Source organism: Sceloporus occidentalis, unplaced genomic scaffold, assembly GCF_023333645.1.
Source record: "Sceloporus occidentalis isolate IW3139 unplaced genomic scaffold, rSceOcc1.0.p SCAF_74, whole genome shotgun sequence".
In the NCBI taxonomy this organism is placed as follows: Eukaryota; Metazoa; Chordata; class Lepidosauria; order Squamata; family Phrynosomatidae; genus Sceloporus; species Sceloporus occidentalis.
The window spans coordinates 1,143,231-1,162,921 of NW_028317054.1; the positions used below are offsets into that span (position 1 = coordinate 1,143,231).

The following is a 19,691-nucleotide window of genomic DNA, read 5'->3' on the forward strand; positions in this document are numbered from 1 at the left end:
AAGAACAAATTACTAGACTATGGTGCATAGTGAAATTCTGTTTCCTATCAGTAATATTAGGGGTTTGGGGACCAATTTTAAAAGTTTAAATGGGAAATGGGAATTTAATTACAAATTGACCCTGATCCAAATACACAACGTCCTAATATTTTCTCATTTACATAAGTAAAAATATAATGATTGGTTAACTCCATTGTGCAAAGTGGGAATCCTACCACCGTGCCACACTATCACAAGTTTTAACCTTCAACTGCATGGTTTCTACTAGAGGTTCGAGGCTAAGGGTCCATGAAGTGTGTTACAACTGTTTGGGATGGATTCCAATTTAAAATGCACTGAGGAATCATGAGGAATGGAAGAAATGGGAGAAAACTAAATAAAATTACCTGGTTCTGGTGGATGGTAGAACTACAAAGTATACATCTGAATAACTTAAGAATTAAATAAAAACAGCCATCGTGCTAGATTCAGAGTTTTTTGAAGAGACAAACTTGGAAGAGTCTAGATAGTCAGGTGACATTCATCAGCGTGTGTTATTTAAACTTGCCATGGTTTATTTTTACCCGTACGAATGCTTAAGCACTGCCATTATGTGTGTGACAATAAATCAATAACGTTGGGCCTGCAGTGAAAATTGCACACTGCAAAATAATCCTTTCATTACAAAAAGAGTAGGTTGTAATTAGTAATACCCTTACTGAGTTTTACCAAACATCAACCTCCTGTGCTACAATTTGTTGAAATCTATGCATTTCCCGTGTAAAGCTATAATCGTGGCTACCTGCATCAATTAAAACAAGTGACGTGGCAGACACCGGCTCTCATATATAACGCAACAGAGACATAAATTGATCACAATGAAAAGAAGCAAACATGCTAAAATGTTGTATATAGGTATAATAAAGACTGGTATAATATAGAAAGGGACATCACATAAAAAGGGGCTTTTAGCCCATGTATGTTTTTAGTAGGTGGTTAATGTTCACAAACACACCTCATCTAAAACTAAACATCACATTACTTTACACATAAGTCTAAAATATAACACAGCAACAACAAAACACAAAAAAAAACCTGTAATATTATCTACTACTTACCAGAGCACCACTGCTGAGAAGGATCATGAAGATAATAAAAGTCTCAAACCAGTTGTGCTCTACTATCTTGAAGCAGGTTTTTCTTAAGTTCCACCAAGACTTCCCTTTCCCTTCTAGAGTACTAACATCACAACATGGGAATTTCCTAATACAACCTGTAAGCAAAATTAAACAAGGAAATTGACTTGCCGACTGTTGAATGCCATCAAATAAATAGACACAAATAGATTTTTAATGGTAACTTGTATCTGATAATAAGGCCATGCTAAATTGTATCAGCGGTCATCTTTATCTTTATCTTTTACTGGTCTTCAACTTATTAACTTTGTCCTATTCAGGAGCACCCTAGAGCAGGCACGATAGTAGGGTGGCAGCAGCATGTCAACTCGCACTTAGAGTGCAAGCAGTAGTGAAGACAGGGCTCCAAGCGAGGTGAAGGAGGTGTGCTGTGTAAGCTGCAGGGATGATGGGAGAGAATGAGTATGTGTCCATACATGTGTGTAAGTGTATAGTGTTCAAGTGAGTGTGTGTCTGTACAAGTGTATGGTGTTGGAGAGTTTGTGTGAATGTGTAAGTGTATGATGTTAGAGTCAGTGTGTGTTAGTTTATGGTGTTTGCATGTGTGTGTGCATATTTGCGTGCATGTTACTGTATGGTATTAGAGCGTGTGTTAGTGTATGCTGTTAGCATGAGGTTCGGTGTTAGATGCATGTTTTGCTTGGTGTTAGTGCATGGTTTTAGCATTAGTGTGTGGGTGTTAGTGTTTGGTGTTAGCGTGTGTGTTGGTGTTAGTGTATGGTGTTAGCATGAGTGTGTGTATGGTGAGCGTGAAGAGTGAGCCTTAGGTTAGTGCTGTTAGAAGGGAGGGAAATAGTGTGTGTGTGTGTGTATGCATGTGTAAGTGCATGGTGCTAGAATGAGCAAGTTTGCATGTTAGTGAGCTTTAGTTATGGGGGAGGGTGAAGAGATACTGCACCCAGGTCCCACCACTGGCTGGGTTGAGGCAGACAAAGGTTTAGAAGAGCTACAATAGAGGGGAGGTAGCATGGAAAAAAAAAACCTTTTTCAGCATTAAATAAGAGTGCTCTATACAGTAATGTAGTTTACATTGAAGACAACCTAGTTTATTGTTCCAATACAATTCCCTTAGACCTATAGGTTGCTATAATTGTCACTCGTGATATTTTGGGTGACTCTCCCTGTTCCAATACTTACGTATTTACAAAGAGCTTATTGTGGTAATGCTAATTAATTGCTGTTTAGCTAATGAATTTAGTTAATGCCTTTTGTCCATTAACTTTCCTTAGGTTGTCGGTGTGTAGGTAATTAAGACATTCAATTGTTTATAACGAGGCAGTATTATAAGAGTCAGAGTGTTTGCCTTGAAAATTAGGCTAAGATAAAAAATGAAAGCTTTTTTTTCAAACATTTATCAAACATTAACAAACCTCAAACATTATAAAAGTAAAATGAAGATACCATCATTGCCTTTGGCCAATATGGCTGTTGGCTACCATGGTAACTTGTCCTGGAAAAAACATCACTATTGGTAACGTTGGTAAAAATGCTTGGTCCTTGCTGCCATGCAGGGATCGGGGGTTGTGATATCATGAAAAACGCACATGTAAACTAATAAAACATTTTTATTATATTTTTGAAAATCAAAAATATGGACTGATGGAATTCTGCAGTTCTTCAAAGAGGGCGCAGCATATGTTCAAAAAACAAATAACTGTTTTAGAATATTATGGGACGTTATAAATTACTAAGGTTGCCTTGAAGGTAAAAAATGTCTTAAAAATTGTTCTTCTACAATATACCAAAACAAATCTAATTATAAATTATAGATAGAAACCATGAATAAACTAAAAACTGGCAATCTGTCTACAAATTGGACAATAACACTTGTGTTTTGTTTTTCAATATTTATAAAAAAAAAAGGAGTCATTCTGTTCTATTCTATATTTCTATCCCTGTCATGCTTATTTTAGGTATAACACTATTTTCTGTATTTTGTAATTGTAATGTGTTATAAATGACAGTGGGAGAAAATTACTGTGGAAGCTTTAATTATTATAATTGTGAACTGTAATAATTACAAGGTTACTTTTATTTTACTGCACACAAATAAACAGAACGTAATCATTATAAGAAATACAAATTGTCGCAGTTTGTCTCAATTACCTTCTGTAAAGCAAGCCTCTGGTTCGGCCTCTACCTCAGGCTCCACGACGGCAGGAACTTCACCTTCACCAGGTGGCCTGATATCAATTGTACTACCTTCCGACGAGCTAGAATTCAATTTCTACAAGCAAACGGTTAAGAAATACACATCATATTTCCAACATATAGGACTCACGGCGAAAAGCAGACTCACATTGATGGCACATTTTTGTATTATGAATTGTCAAGTGAAACATAAGTTCTAATAAGATGGCTAAGTGATATACTGAAGTAGGAAGATGAAAAAGACAATATATGGGGCCATGTTTTCATATATTGCTGACCTGCACATATAAAGTGCCACCCTAAAGTATGTAAGATGTACAAACTCATAGAAGGGAGTCTGCTACATCTGACACGCTGTAGTGCAGTGCTTTTTTGTGCTAACACAGACATTTAGTGTTTTCCTTACAAGCAGGGAGACATGCAACTTCCACTCTTACATGCATGTTACATGTTACATGAAACAAAAGGCGCTTCTTAACATGTGATCTTAAAGGAGGGAGAAGCACCCTCTGCCATCACTACTCATAGTTCAGAAATAGCATCTGTGTCTCTGTTAATACTACTGTGTCAGGAGAAGGACCTCATTCACTAAGTGGACCCCATCTCAGCAACTACCACAGCCAGGTTTAGTACCAGGCAGCTGACTTGGGTGCCTGAATCAGGGGGCACCAGAGCACCCAGTTGCATCCAAATGGTCCACCGGAGGGTGGGCTTGCTGGGGTCACGTATCACAAAATTACACCGCCAGGTGTTGCAGCTCATATGAGCTGATTCTGAAGAAAGGCTCACCGCACTGTAGGTAAGTGGCGGAGAAGTGTGTGTGTGTTTTGGTCTCTGTGTGTTAGGCATGTGTGTTAGAGTGAGTATGTGTGGGGTAGTGTCAGTGTACAGTGTTAGATTCTGTTAATATGTAAATTATACTGTAACAAGTAAGCAGAAAGTGGGCCTAGGGAGCCTAGGCCAAACCCCCCCTTTCAAAATTCTTAATCATGTTTGGTTGCATGAAAGGTTTCATTTTCACATGTCTGGAGGGTCCAGGCATGATTCACCTCAGCATCACTGGGACAGTGATGTTTAGCCCCTACCACTCCCCACCAGGTTCTTCATATTCTCCCCTCAATTGTTGTAAACCACTCATCAACTCCCTCTCATGGCTCCGATATGGAGAGATTGGGGGTGCTTGAGAACTTCCCAGGAAGGCTTCTTTAACAATATGCCAACCAAAATAATTTTGCAAATAATCTTACCTCTTTGCTTTCTTCCAAATCAGACTCGCTGCTAAATTCCTCTGTATTCAAATTCTCAAAATCTGATTCTCCAACAGCAATTGGTACAGTCACTGTAAGGCTTGGGTTGTGTATAAAGGACATATAGTCACTCTCATCAATAATGTACTTCTCAACACTACTGCCTATCCCACTTGTTGCAGTTGTTCCGTTTCCATCTTTCAGATAGTCAAGGTCTTTGCTTATTTCCACTGTAGTGTGGTTGGAAATACAGCTGTCCTTTTGGTTCTGCATGTCTTCCAGAGGTTTGGTTTCATCTAGTGCCTTCTGCTTTTTAACAAACGCCTTCTGGAAAAACTCCCGGACAGTTCTTTTCACGTAGGCTATTCCATTGTGCATTCGGCCTACAGCAATCTGAAGATTGTTCATTTCATTATCTTCGTCTGTAGCAGTGAGATTGTCAGAACTAAATGAGCTGAGCAGCAAAGCCAAAAACAGATTTAAAACCTATAAAAAATAATTGAAAGAGAAAAAAGAATATTATTTTTTTTTACCTACATATTGCATTGTGAGAGTATAATTTACAGAACATGGATGTGAGATTTGCATGCATGTTTTTATATAGTATTAATATGAAGTGTATCCTGATTAAACTGTTCCTAATGCAAATAAATTGATTGGGAATACATGAAACCCATTTGTTTTGTTAAGTGTTGATCACACCTTATGCAAAATGAGTAGACCTACCAATAAATATTAATAACACCCATAGCAATGGTCTTGAAAGATCAACACTTAGTAATGATTATATTACAATTTTAAATTTTATGAATTTAACAGACCTTCCTCTTTTTATTTAACTTACCACTAGATTTCCAATAACCATCACCATCATAAACACTGTAAGACACATAGCTTGTCCTGCAACCTCCATGCAGTCCCACATGGTCTCGATCCATTCTCCGCATAGCACCCGGAACACAATAAGGAAGGAGTGGAAGAAGTCATTCATGTGCCAGCGTGGAAGTTTACAATCTTCTGGTGCAATTTTACAAACACAGTCCTTGTAGCTTTTACCGAACAGCTGCATCCCGACCACGGCAAAAATAAAAACAATGATTGCCAACACTAAGGTCAAGTTTCCCAAAGCTCCCACGGAGTTACCGATGATCTTGATCAGCATGTTCAAAGTAGGCCAGGATTTGGCCAACTTGAATACACGGAGCTGGAATGTGATAAATTATAATAAATAGTTCTGAAACACTGTTAACAAGACACTTTTAAAATATTAACATACTTATGAACAAGAGAATATTTCTTATAACAAAATTGCAATACATAAACCCAACAGAATTACCTAATACATACACTTAGGATCCACTAATAGATGGTCTTCTGTTGCAGGCCAAACGTTATGCTTACTCTGCATTCAGAAACGCCTTATTACGCAATACTGTTGTAAAGAGTGGTTGAATATTTGTTGTCCTGTTGTCAGATTGAACACCTCTAGCCATTGTCATCCAACCTTTCTCATTATTATGTTGTCCACAGAGCTGTGTGTCACTAGATGTTTTTATTTATTGCAGAACTCTCTGTAAGCTCTATATACTGTAGTATATGAAACTTCCAGGAGGTTAGCTGTTTCTGAGATAATGGAACCACCATGTCTGACATCAACAATAAGACCACGGTCAATGTCACTTAGATGACAATTCTTCCCCATTCTAATATTTGGTCAGACAGCAACTAAACCTCTTGACCTTGCCAGCAAGCTTTATAAATTAACTTACAGCCACATGAATCACTGGATATTTGCGCTATCAAAGCAACTGTATCTTATAAAATAGCTATAATTGTTGCCCAAATGGTAAACCACAGGTCCACTGCTGGTTTCAAAGTGCTCTTTTGTATGACCCAATATGCTTGAAAACCCCATAGCTTCTATTACATGTCAATAATAAAATGATCTGTTTTTAGTTAACCATAAATCTAGTCAGTGAGTTTACGATAAAAAGGATAGAAAATGTATAGCTACTATTCCACGTATACTTTTGTAACTAAACACATTATTAGAAATGTGGGCAAGATGTTGGTTTCCCATGTTACAAAGTCTTAATTGATCTTTCAGTGTTGTTATACAATTATGGTTATAATTAATAATATATTTAAAAATAATTAAACTGTGTTTTCATCTCACATGAAAATGGTTCATTTTTAGTAAATATGCATTGGAAGAAATGGCTAATGGTATTATACTAAGAGTAAATAACTACTGCACTTACTGTATTTAATATTTATTTTATTTCTTGCCAGACTCAAATTGTAAATAGTACTCTGTGCTATTCTGACGAAAACCACATCCAGCTTTTATAGCCTTTTTCATCAGAAATGAAGACCTTGAAATGTGATTGCACATTAAATGCACCAAACAAATGTTAAAACGTTAACAAAAGCACTACCAGATCTTTTCATGTGTTTTGTTTTACATGGTACTGTAGCTGGTTTTTTTTTTACACATTTTAGAACATTTTATACTTACCAATCGGAAGGATCGAAGCACTGATAATCCCTCCACATCAGACAGACCAAGTTCCATCAAGCTAAGACTTACTATGATGCCATCAAATATGTTCCAACCAACTTGGAAATAGTAATATGGATCTAGAGCAATAAGCTTTAAAACCATCTCTGCCGTGAAAATGCCAGTGAAAACCTAAATGAAATCAATAATGTTATAATTGATATAGTGGTCTTACATTATAATATTAAGAAAAAAAGTTTTAAAAAGAAAATAGTCTTAAAAGTTAATTCTGCAATAAATGAGAACAAACAAGTTTTTTTGGGGGGGGAGCTAAAGTCTCTGATGATCCCCTTTTCTCGGAGCTCAAATTCTTATATTGTTTTACAGCTTTAAATATGACAATCCAGATGTGAAAGTTGATAATGGCCTGTCTCTCCCTCTTCTGGAGGTGTGGCCTTGTGTGGAGGCAGGGCTAGCCCCAGATTGGTTTTTGTGAGTCGAGCCAAGGAAAAGTGGCCAATGAGTAGACAGAACATGGGTTGGGGAGTGGGTGTGGCCAAACAACTCTCTTCAGCCTGGAGGAAAAAGAAACTGACTCAGAGATCAGAGAAAGCAGGGCTTTACTCAGAGACTCCGGGTCAGACCTGAACAGTTCCCAGGTATGGGGCTAATTCATAATAAGTTATTTAACTACTTAAATCGTACTGAAATTCCAGGCAGCACAAACTGTTTTTCAAATATACAATATGTTTATTGTTAATCATTCATCTCCTTGGATATATCTTATAACACGCATTCAATCGTTCAGGAAAAGTTTGAGAGGATGGGTATCTTCATTTTGGGAAATTTTAAGTGGAACTCTCCATTTTTTCTGCTTCTAAAGTAAGATGTCACTAAATATCGTTACATTTCGTAACCTGAGAAAAAGCTGCTGTCCTAACGATTATCAGGTAGTGAAAACCATAACAGAGACTCTTCCAGTCTTGGTATCAACGGCCTTATTACGCATGGAAGGACAGATGGACAGATAAGCAGATATCATCCGATTGAGTGCACAGTTTGAAAGATTATTTGAAAATATTAGTAAAAATTGGGCTTAGGCTTATTACGTAGCACCGTTAATTAGGTAAAGCTGCCATAGGTAGCTGTTTAAATGCATTAGGATGCGTAGGCCCATGGACCCAGTATTTCCAGAGGTAAAGCACTAAATGACTATGCGCTTAATAATTTATCTTTTCTAAGTACGCAAAACAGAGAAAACAATGTAATTGACAATCTCAGCCAAAGTGTAGTTGCTAATTATATAGCACACAAAGTGCACTGCAGCATATTAATTTTTCATGGCTTTGGTATAAAAGGATAAAAAGCAACATAAAATCTTTCTGGCTGATGAGAAATTGAAAAGTTTCATGAAGGATTCAGGATAATCCGGAAGAAGTCATGGCAGTTCTACGGGCCAAATAAATTCTTATTATATCATAGCATTAGTTATGAATTTGAAAGGATTTATTAGTAATGAGGATGTAAGCTGTGACAATTGTGTAGTTGAATTTTGAAATAAAGATCAAGCATTAGAATGCTCTTAATTATCTTTCGAATGCTTTCTTTTTACTACCCAACTCTACAATAAAAGTTGCTCTTTTATTAGTCAAGGCGAGCAATATTTACAAAGAGCAATTTTTGGAACAATAGTTTAAGATACCAGTAGAACGTTCTTATGACTGACGTACCTTGCACTAAAATTGTTCTTTAATTATTTTCAAGTGAAACCACCAGATTTTATTCTATGAATATTGTGTTTCCACAAAGGAGTGGAAAAAAAGAGGCAGCATACTAGGTATGGCGATACAACCAAACTTTGCACCAGGAACATTTTTCTATGCATTATTAAATTGACTGGTGCATAAACCATAGATTGATATAAATTCAAAATAATTAGTTTTTTGCATATTTTAGCATGTAGACTGTTTTCAGACAGTAACACACATGGTATGGAAAACTGGTGGACAAGACTAGCTCCCATTTTTACTTTTGTTTCACTGTTTATCGGCTGTAAATACCGGTCATTTCAAACTATGAATTCCAGAATTAGATTGCGGAACATATATCTCAGAGGAACATATATGTGGCTATAATGTCTCATTGGTCATTCTCTCTGTAATCCAGTTTTAGGTAGTTTACATTTATACAATTTGCATTTAGAAAAAGTACTCACAGAATGTCAAGACATAAACTGTAAACCTGATACTCACATAATTAAAAAATAATAATATATACATTTCCAGGGTAATTATAACCCAGTGCCCTAGTCTCATGATTACCTCCCTAACAGAGACTACTGTGTCATGTAGAAGGGTATAGATGACATTTTTTTTGTTGTTCTACCAGGTGATATATGGGCAATAACTAAGATCTCAGACTCACACCAAAAAGAAAACACTTTCCAAGAATACACCAGGAATAGAGTGGATGTAAAAAAAGAAACTGCTTAAAGGATATAGTGTTATAGCCATATCTGGGAAAGTCCCTGGGAAGGCTACAGGAGCTCTCCTTCTCTTTGGGAAGTGTCTTTGTGAAGTGCTAGCACCACGCAACCTCTAGTGGGTGGAGAGAGAGAGAGGGAAGTGGGCGGTAAATAACCAGGAAGCAGGTGGGGAGTGGGCATGACCGAATGCTGCTTCCTGCCCGGAGAAAGAAGGAACTGACCTGGAGACCCGGGGAAGCAGGGCTGCACCTGGAGACCCTGGACCTGGAGAGTTTCCAGGTATAGTTATTGCCACCCTGTTCTATGGTATGTTGATGCAATTTTATATCAATACAACGCAGCACATATAAAACCCTGCTTTCTTCTTTACGTGTCTCTTATTTTGTCCTGTACAAGCAGTAAGCTCGTAGTGGGGCTTCATTGCAGCTGTAATTCCACAATATGCCCAGGCAATGCATAATGTAAAACAGGGGGGCCCTCTGAATTCAAAAGGGGTCTGTGGTAAAATAAAAAGGTTTATTTTTGTATGAAAGAGATTTTTTGATTAGGATAAGGTGATCCATAGCACTAAAATGTAACATTCAGTGCAACACTGAATGACTTGGGTCATCCATAGTGTGCTCCAAAGTATATCAATCTAAAATCAAGTTCTTATGTTCTACAAGCTTTTCATTTCTAAACAAATTAGATATTTACTGCACTGGAAATTATTTTGATAACACTTAAAGGCACTTCTTAAAATATGCATAGCTAATGGCAAAAAATCTGCATAGTCCGAATTTCAAAATACATTGAGCAAATAAGACTACATGTTTCCAAAGTCAGTGCATACTTCACAAAGCATATTGAGAGCACTTTGTAATTATCCTGCTTACACCAAATATGCATTGTATATTGTCTTGTTTTTGAAAGCATATTTGGCCTGTCCACTGTCTGCCTACTCCTACCCACTTGCTCCCTACTCCAAATCCACTAAAGGCAATTATAGCATAGGGTTATCCCCACCCACATACACTACTCCTTGCAAGGTTACTCTTACAAAATTGGGTGAGCTTCAGGTAACCTTACCTTTAGAATTATTCAAATATGGGAATTTTCCCATTTGACTGCTTTGAATTAAAAAATACCAGAAACTTTAATAATTGTGCATGCTTTATGAGCAATTCCACGTGGAACGTGTCACATAATAAAAGACTGGAGGCAATGTCTCTACCCTGACCAGGTGCTTTATATGCTAATTTTATTTTCTATGGACATGACTAACATGACTAGCATATGGCTGGGCTCAGCTCATGGTGAAAACTTGCCCTCCCGTTTTCTGGCTAACTCGTTATCTAGATAGTATTTTGAAAAACATGATTGGTGCAACTTACCAAATTTCCCACATTTAAGAAACTATTAAATTCTTCGGTTATTGGGTAATGCTCCATGGCCATAAACAATGTGTTTAAAACAATGCAGATAGTAATAGCTAGATCAACAAATGGATCCATCACAATCATGTAGAGCACACGTTTTAATTTTAACCAGCAGTCACAGCACTCCCAGATAAGGTACGTGTTGGCAAATTTATTCCAGCATGGTGGGCATTTTCCTCTGGACTCCTCAAGTTCTGTGAAAAGAATATTACAGATAAATGCAATACAAAATGCTAGAGTAAAAACCCAGAGTAAAAACAATATTAATGAACAGAAGCATTCCATAATTTTTTATGGTGGATTGGAAACATAAGCATTTTGCTCCAGAATTGCTTAATATTTAACTTGAAAACTCAATACTGTTTTCTCAAATGGGAATCTTATGGTTGACAGATACAAGTGGTCCTTTGACACATACCTTCCATTGTATTAGTCAGATTGCTAGCAATACTCAAGGCTCTTTGTCTCAGAATAGGATCTTCCAGAAAGTCCATGGAAACATGATAGGAACTCAGCCTCCTTCTCAATTCATTTTCCGTGTTGACGCCCTATTGAGTAATGAAAGTTATTATAGAAAATACTTTATATTGTAATTTTAAAATTAATTCTGCTAATGTAAGGGGACATGCTCAGTGCAAGATATATAGCTGTTTTGCATTGCGTGCTTTTTTCTAACTAATTTGTTCTTTTGGATGTAATAAAGGTGTGGGTGCCAGAGGTAGTGAAAAGGTAAATTGTCTGTTTAGCTGAATACATGCAAAAGACGTTCAGAAAGGAGTATATATAGAGAGAGAAAGGTGAAAGAAAGAGTTGCATGTGGTTATTCTGGTTTACTGGTTATATACTACTTATGTAGGACGTCCAACTTTATGCAAAATAACTGCTTATATTGTATTGTGTTATTTTATTGTGTCACATGTGTCATATGTGACACTGAGGCATCACTTTCATGAGGGCTTAAGTATTCAGAAGACCATGCTTGGAACTCAGGTTCCAAAGAGTTCTCCAGATTGAAGCTTATAGCTGGCTCTCAATAAGGCAAGCCCAACATTATTGAATCAATTTCTAGATTTCTAAATGGTGTAGAACATGAACCATACAATGTACTGATTGTTGGTTCATGAAACAATATTTTCTTCTGTTTCTAGCATCAAAGATAGTTGTGAATGCCAAACTTTGCAACAAACGTCTTGAAAAATAAATGTATTTACCATTTAAAATGAAAGTCTAAAATTAGTTTAAAAACTTGGCCAGTAACTTACTTCTCAATATAGAACTGTACAAAAATAAGAAGTTCTTTACAATAAGGTAATGGGGATTTTCTAAGGATCCTCCTTAAACGCTAAAACTAGCGCATAAACCAGTCTTACTACATCCAAAACACAATAGTTTAGATTATATTTTAATTAATTCTTTTGAGATTTTAAGACATTTTAAGAATTATTGGTTTGCTTAGAAGGAATTACATATGTGTGTCTGCATGTATATATTGTATGTGCTCGTGTATTAGATTTTAGTTTATCTTAAAATATATTGTCATGCCTGGGGTGTATCAATTTAGCTGACATAATTTTGTTCATACTGCATGTTTCAGAGTATTAATTGTTAGTCTGATAGAGATATATTTTAATTTAGAACTGTTCCTGTTAGTACATTATTGGCATTGCAAAAGCAGGCACATTCCAATGCTTGACCAACCAAAGAGCGTTCCTTATGGAGACACTGGGAAAAGGCTACCATGCCTTAACTATTTGAAACTTCCTTACATTGTCATCAGAAGCTGGTTTATCTATTATCACCTCTGGCAGAAGTAGTCCAGCAGGCGAGGTTGGACCAGATGGACCACCAAGCAGGGAGACCACTCCATTGCAATCCACCGTGCTGTGCAACTTGACATTCACTGGATGCACTGGCATGGTTTTTGATGTCTTGCTGGCTTGACTAATGTTACTGTTCCTCCGTTCCCCATGTCTGTGTGGTACAAACAAGGAACCCCTTCTGCTCTCGTTGTCCTCAAAGGTGCTGTGTTCATCGTCTGCAAAGTCATTTTCCGAACCAACATCCTTCCCACGGCCTCTGAAGCTAAAGAGGCTGGTTCTGCTATTGCGCCTTGGGGAAAACATGGAGTCTCGAATATTAAGTAATGACTGTTAAAAGAAAACACAAAACAAACAAATATTTAAATATTTTAAGTAATAATGTGATATTTAGAACAACATAATAGTGGAATATTACTTGAACTATGTATAATTACTGATATTTCACATCTTAAATGTATGTAGCCATCCACTCTGAATCAGAGATGACTTCTTATTAAGTATTAACATAATGTTTAGTAGGCATTAACATTTCCTGCTAGGTAGAATCTGATTATTATTATTATTATTGCTGTTACTATCATCATTATTGGCATTACCGATGATGCACCTAATGGTCAATGAAATAAATTGGTTAAGCCATCTTTGAAAATATGGCACTTTTTATTACTTTTGAAGGAAAATATAATGTTTACATTTCTTTGTTATCATGATGTATATATTTTGTACTACAGATGAACCCTTTCTATCCTACTAGGATCATAATCCTATATTGAACCTACTTATACGACCATAATGCTTTAGCTATGTCAAAGTAAAGAAAGGCAACGGTACCTCACATGGGGAAGAGTATTTCTTTTCGTAGGTCAACCTGTTTCCTTCAATGGAGAAACGGAAACCTTTCCTTTTAATGCTAGTCTCTGATGTTGACTTGTGGAATTTTTCATCATCTCCATCTCCCTGCTCCTTTTGTTTTCTTTTTTTTCTTCTATTTCTCCTTTCCTTGGCACTTTTTGAGCTTAGCATTGAGGCTTCCGAAGAGCTCTCCGAGAGACCACCATAACCTGTTCCACCACTAAACTCTTTGGATCCTGCCATGGCTTCTGCTGCTGCTGCCGCTGCCTACCATATGACAAGAAATATAACTCTAAACTGCAATACTACAAAGATTTTTCAAATGTAATAAACACAAAACAGTATTGGTAGTCAATGAAATTAGACAAATGTAAATAATCACATAGGCCAATTTTACAGAATTCACTTTTCTTTAAAGAATGTTTACTGTGGGACTCCAAAGTCATGAATATCTACAAGGTTACAAAGCCACTGGTTTTAAATAACCAAGTGCTGAGCAATACCATAATTGAGGTATGCATGGATTTTGGAATAGGGCCAGAATACATTTTTCTTCCCCACAGTTAAGAGTAATATGCATATGTAATAATAATGCAACTCATTCTATCACACAAGAAGAAGCCTAAACTATAATAGATGAAAAATACCATATTTTTCACATTACTTAATTTAGGAGAATAGCAAACGCTACCTTCTCTCACATATTTAAATAGGAACGGAGATGACCTACAGTAAGCGGTGTCAGGAGTTCATTCTGAGAGATATTTGTGTTAAGTAATGTTATCCACAGGGGTGGGGCTAGCCACACAGGGGGTGTGGTTAGCCATGGGCTGGGTGGGAATAGCTGCAGACAGGGGTGGGGTTAACCCTAGATAGCATTAAATGGGTTAGGAATGGGAGGGGAATTGGATTGGGAGTGAGCATGGATACACGCCGCTCTCTTGTCCAGAGAAAGAGGAGAGTGACTCTGAGACCTAGGACAGGTCCCAGGTATGGTTAGTAGGTGGAAACTGTTTTAAAAGAGCTGACATATTGAACTGAACAAACTTACTGTCCCTAACAGCAGTTGTGCCCCATAATGTTAGGAGACCTCTCTACCTAATTGAATTTCTGCATTGCTTGTGACAACATTCAGATACTTTTTTCATTTTTAATAAGACAGCTCATTAAAGTTTGTACCACCTGGATATCTTCCTGATGTTTTCTCAGTTGTTCCAGCATCTGCTGGAATTCTGCTTCCTTCTGTTCAGCTTCCTCCAGTGTTGCCTGGTTTTGTTCTTCATAAGCCATAGCAACCACAGCCAGAATCAAGTTGACCAAGTAGAAGGAGCCCAAGAAAATCACCAACACGAAAAAGATCATGTAGGTTTTACCGGCAGCTCTTAGGGTCTGGGGAAAAGCATTCTTGCATTTTTATTTTTGTCTTTTTACAGATTTCTTTTATTTGCAGCAGAATATATGAAGATAACTTTTTTCTTTTTTTTTACATTCATCGGAGACACTTTATTTTTTATATATACAGTTTATATATTATGGTTGCGCCTGGAACACTTAGAATTAAAAAAAACTAACATAAAAAAGATTTTTTATGCAAGCAAAGTTACCAGTATGCATAGTATTAAGCTGTCTTTTTCCGAGTGTCAAGAAAGGGCTGAGGCTTTCATGGTCTACTTTATAACTTTTTATTTAGTCCATCGTTGCCTTTGATTGTACTGTATATGGTGTATATTGCTGCTACACAACTGTAAGAAGCGTGCACTAAAGCGTAAATATTTCAGGATTAATCTTTCACAAAACCGCTCAATGTAGCGAGGTGCAAGATGAAGAAACACGTGAAGAAGGAAACTCTACTGGGTAAACGGGAAAAAAAATTCCATTTGCTTTTGTAATCTTAGGGCTGTCGGCTCCCATAGGAGATCATTTATCACTTAAGACAGATAGAGAAACCCCATGGATGGATCAATATGACTGTTTGATGGATGCAGACTTTCTATCTTAAATCTCCTTTCTTGTTCCTTTGCCTATTTCTTTCCCCTACATCATACTGTATATCTGCTCCATCCTACTCCCTTCTTGCATCTGATCTGTTCTTCTTCTGTGCATATGTTTAACTCAAGTATACACAGGCTATCAGTCAAATATGTCATTCGGTTAAAAATATATTTATCCACAACACCATATGCTCACCAGTTGGTAAAGATTTTCCCAATAATCTTGAGTCATTAGTCGAAAAAGAGACAGGAAAGCCCAGCCAAATGAGTCAAAGCTTGTGTAACCATAATTTGGATTTCGTCCAGTTTTCATACACACATATCCTTTTGGGCATTGACTGTATTAAAAAAAGAAACATGAAATATGGTGTAAATTATATGCTCCATGATTTTTTTGTTATTCCAAATACACTACAAATAGCCACTTAACTTACAAAAAGTGATATTTGCAACACAGAGCCAATATAATTGAACATAATAGCTTTCCACTCTTTTGTAAATAGGAACCATAATTTAGGGATAAGGTATATCCCCTGGATAATAATTATGAAACAATTTACCACTTATTGGGATATAGGTCAGCCATCTCTAAAGAAAGTAGCCTATTTAATGTAGCAAGCTATACTGCCATTATATATTTAAGCCATATAAGCAGACCTTGCCAATTAGCTGAGCTTGGCAGCACTCATCCTGGTAAAATTAGTGGTTCTTAACCCAATGTTCAAAAAGGAATGGTGTAAAAAATCACAAAATAATTACAGAAGGGAAGAAATTTATTTAAAAAATAACTCAATAGAATGCTGTCATACAACACTATACTTATATAATAACAGACATTTTAGAGTGTTCGTAATAGACTTGTATTGTTATAAATACAGTCCATATTAATCAGTTTTGTCAGATCAGCAAATCACAGCTCTATCAGTGCTAAACGTCAAAACTCGCCATTTTCTTTTTAGACACAGTTTGGTCATGCGGCCCTACTGTATTACAACATTCTCAGTGTCTTTATTTCGGAACCCTAAGCACTTTGTCTCTCCGCAGATGACTATAGACAGGAACTTCCCTGGGCAGACTTCCTGGAGTGGCTTCAATAGAGGGCGGGGTTGTGTGGGCGGGGCTATGTCTGTAACTGGCAGGCTTGGCAGTACAGAAGTAACAGTTTAGACCAATCTGCCAGTGTAACAGGGCAACAGGATTACCACCAACAATGGGTCAGTACAAAATTTTTGCTAATAATAAAATGTTATTTTTTTTCCACTTACCCTGCATCTGAGCTGTTACCACACAGAAGGGCATCCCTCTGCCCATCCAAAAAATAAAAATTCTCTGTTTAGAAAAGCAAAAAAAAATAAAAAGAGTAATAAATATATTGTGTCATTTTTTTGCATGCAAAATAAGCAGAAAGCTGACGATGCAAGTCATCATATGGGAAAGATGTTATGACATCGCAGTATAGGATACATTGATCGCATTCAAGTACATGAAGAGTTACTTCATCAATTAGCGTCATGGACTTTTCAAGTCAATATATTTTTTCTGGTTGTTTTTCAGAAAAACAGCTTGATATCTTAGGTTAACGAAGCATCTGTGCCAAAAAAGCTAACCACACATATATTATTTGTATGAACTATTATTTTGATAATAATTATTTTTTAGATCGTTGAAGATTTCATATGCAGCAAAACAGAAAGTAGCAAAATGAGTAGTTATTAGTGCAGTGGTCTAGGTTTATAATATGAGATATGTTTATTATTAATTGGACTATATAATACAATAACAGTTAGAAAATTGCCTTAATATATAATATAATATGTAAATGTGGGGAATAGAAACGCATTCGTTTTCAACAACCTTTATGGTAGAGACCTGGCCTTAGATGCAAAGGTACTGTACAGAAAATATACTTAAATACTAATATAAATAAAATACTAGTAAAACACTTATACTTATACAAAAATAATAATGCACCCCTGTTTATAATTATTCTCTCTGGTTTGTTCAGATGGAATTGGATTATAATTAAAAAAGTATAAAAGTGAATTAACTACTAAACCACCAAGCATTAAAAAACACATATATTTCATATTCAATATGCTTCTTGTTCAAGGTGCCTCTCGTGCAAATTTGTTTTCAAGAAAGCAGGTTGGATTAGACATTAAAATACATTTTTATTTATAAAGCACCGGCAGATACTGTAGCACTATTATGACTGTTCATAACAACAAAAATAAAATTATAAAGTACATGTGGAATTTAAGAAAAATACTTACTATCTTGCAGGATGTACTCTGCTTTGTCAAACGGATTTAATGTTACATTTATAAAGATACCAGCACTATCATTAAAATAGGAAGTAATATTTGCTTCATACTCTGGGGGCCACCTCACGCATTTGTTTCTTAAGTGTCCCATGAAAAGTTGTAGCCCTATTAGTGCAAATACACTCAGACAGAACACTGTGAGAATCATGACGTCTGAAAGCTTCTTAACCGACTGAATAAGCGCCCCAACAATAGTCTTCAGCCCTAGGGAAAATGGGCACGTGTTACTCAATGTTATTAAAGGACTTTACTTTAACATAAGAAGTATGTTAACCATGCATAAGCCTAAATAAACATTCATGTCAGTGATATTGTTGTATCCGATGGAAAATTAGCAGGTGGCGAAAATGACAGAATAACGATTAGTTATTCAATAAAATTATATGAAAATGAAGGCCTAAAATTGAAAAAAAAAAATACTTGTTTTATAGGAAAACAAGTTATCTTGCTCTTCATGCCATACGTGAAGTATTCTTCATACTCATAGCAGTTGCATAAATAATTGCATCTATATACCATAAACTTTTTGGTGACAATTTTATAACATACAGTTATAGTTCCATCGCGACAGGTAGATAGAGTTATAAAATTTTATGTATATTATAAAACTGCAGCCATTTCATAAATGCCAATCATATATTTAAACAATAATTAACCTCCCATGCAATGCCCATGCTGTTGTTACATTATACTATGTATTTTTTTTTATTTTTTTTTTTTAAGTACATTTTCTTTTTGCATTATAGTGAAGATGGTTCATTGATTCAGCATGAATTAATAACACGAAGCATTGTCTGGGATGAAAGGAAGTCCCGTGGATTAATAACCAGAAAAAAAAGGGTATACACATTTAGGTTAGTCTGATGTGAAACATAAAAAAAAATTAATCAAACAAAAACAAACATCACGCAGGCTGGGCATATATAGTGATGTTCCATGCAAGGATTTGTTAAACTCCAAGGCTGATTTTAAAAAAAAAATGAAAATATTAAAAATGCTAAAAAGCACAAAATCCGTTGGAAATTAGGCAATTGCTATGGATTTGTGCTTTTTATTTAGTTGATTTGTTATATTTTTTTTCATTGCAATGGCAAGCAACAAGGCTTTGTGCTCACAATGTGAAAAAAGGCAGATGGAGCAAAAACAAAAAGGAAAAAAATTCAGCCTACGTGTTTAACCTGGCTCTCACCTGGAATGACTGATATTGTTTTCAATGCTCGGAGAACTCTGAATGTTCTCAATGCTGAGACATTGCCCAGGTCCACAAACTCTGTCACATATCTGTAATAGGGGAGTTCACACACAAACACAATGACAGACACAAAGAAACAGTTGGATGTACAAGGGACCTAGCACCTCACATCAATTACTTCTTACCTGGAATTACAGAAATAGTTTTCAAAGCTCTCAATACTCTGAAAGTTCGAAGAGCTGAAACATTGCCTAGGTTTACAAATTCTGTTACATACCTGTAGAATTAAATCAGAGTTATTCAGGATATTTGCTTAGGTCTTTAAGACAGACCTTTTTCGGTATTATGATAGTGACGATTTACTTTAAACCAAGTTTCGCCCGTGAGGTTAAATATAATAATGAAGAGAAATTTAAAGGTGTGGTATCGGCTTCTTTATCAAACCACAACCAAAAGTATTTGCGAGCCAATCAGGGACTCATATTTTGGGACTTAATGGGCTACCCTTCCTTTTCTCAAGGAAGCCTACTCAATTC

General features: G+C 36.2%; 1 protein-coding gene across 9 annotated transcripts in view; it reads right to left on the minus strand.

Annotated features, from left to right (window-relative positions):
- LOC149285916 (sodium channel protein type 2 subunit alpha-like) overlaps window positions 1-19,691 on the minus strand; it is a 43,752-nt gene that overhangs the window by 14,791 nt on the left and 9,270 nt on the right. The window contains exons 5-18 of one of the 9 annotated variants that reach the window (XM_089494635.1): window positions 19,153-19,244; window positions 17,913-18,167; window positions 16,905-16,968; window positions 15,836-15,977; window positions 14,831-15,037; window positions 13,628-13,915; window positions 12,828-13,123; window positions 11,395-11,525; window positions 10,932-11,170; window positions 7,092-7,265; window positions 5,418-5,777; window positions 4,574-5,059; window positions 3,282-3,402; window positions 1,098-1,252 (exon numbers count right to left, since the gene is read on the minus strand). In XM_089494635.1, coding sequence (XP_089350761.1) covers window positions 1,098-1,252; window positions 3,282-3,402; window positions 4,574-5,059; window positions 5,418-5,777; window positions 7,092-7,265; window positions 10,932-11,170; window positions 11,395-11,525; window positions 12,828-13,123; window positions 13,628-13,915; window positions 14,831-15,037; window positions 15,836-15,977; window positions 16,905-16,968; window positions 17,913-18,167; window positions 19,153-19,244 — 3,010 coding nt within the window. Of the gene's footprint in view, window positions 1-1,097; window positions 1,253-3,281; window positions 3,403-4,573; window positions 5,060-5,417; window positions 5,778-7,091; window positions 7,266-10,931; window positions 11,171-11,394; window positions 11,526-12,742; window positions 13,124-13,627; window positions 13,916-14,827; window positions 15,038-15,835; window positions 15,978-16,904; window positions 16,969-17,886; window positions 18,168-19,152; window positions 19,433-19,691 lie in introns of all 9 variants that reach the window. The other 8 variants (XM_089494632.1, XM_089494627.1, XM_089494634.1 and 5 more) reach the window with 8 other exon arrangements.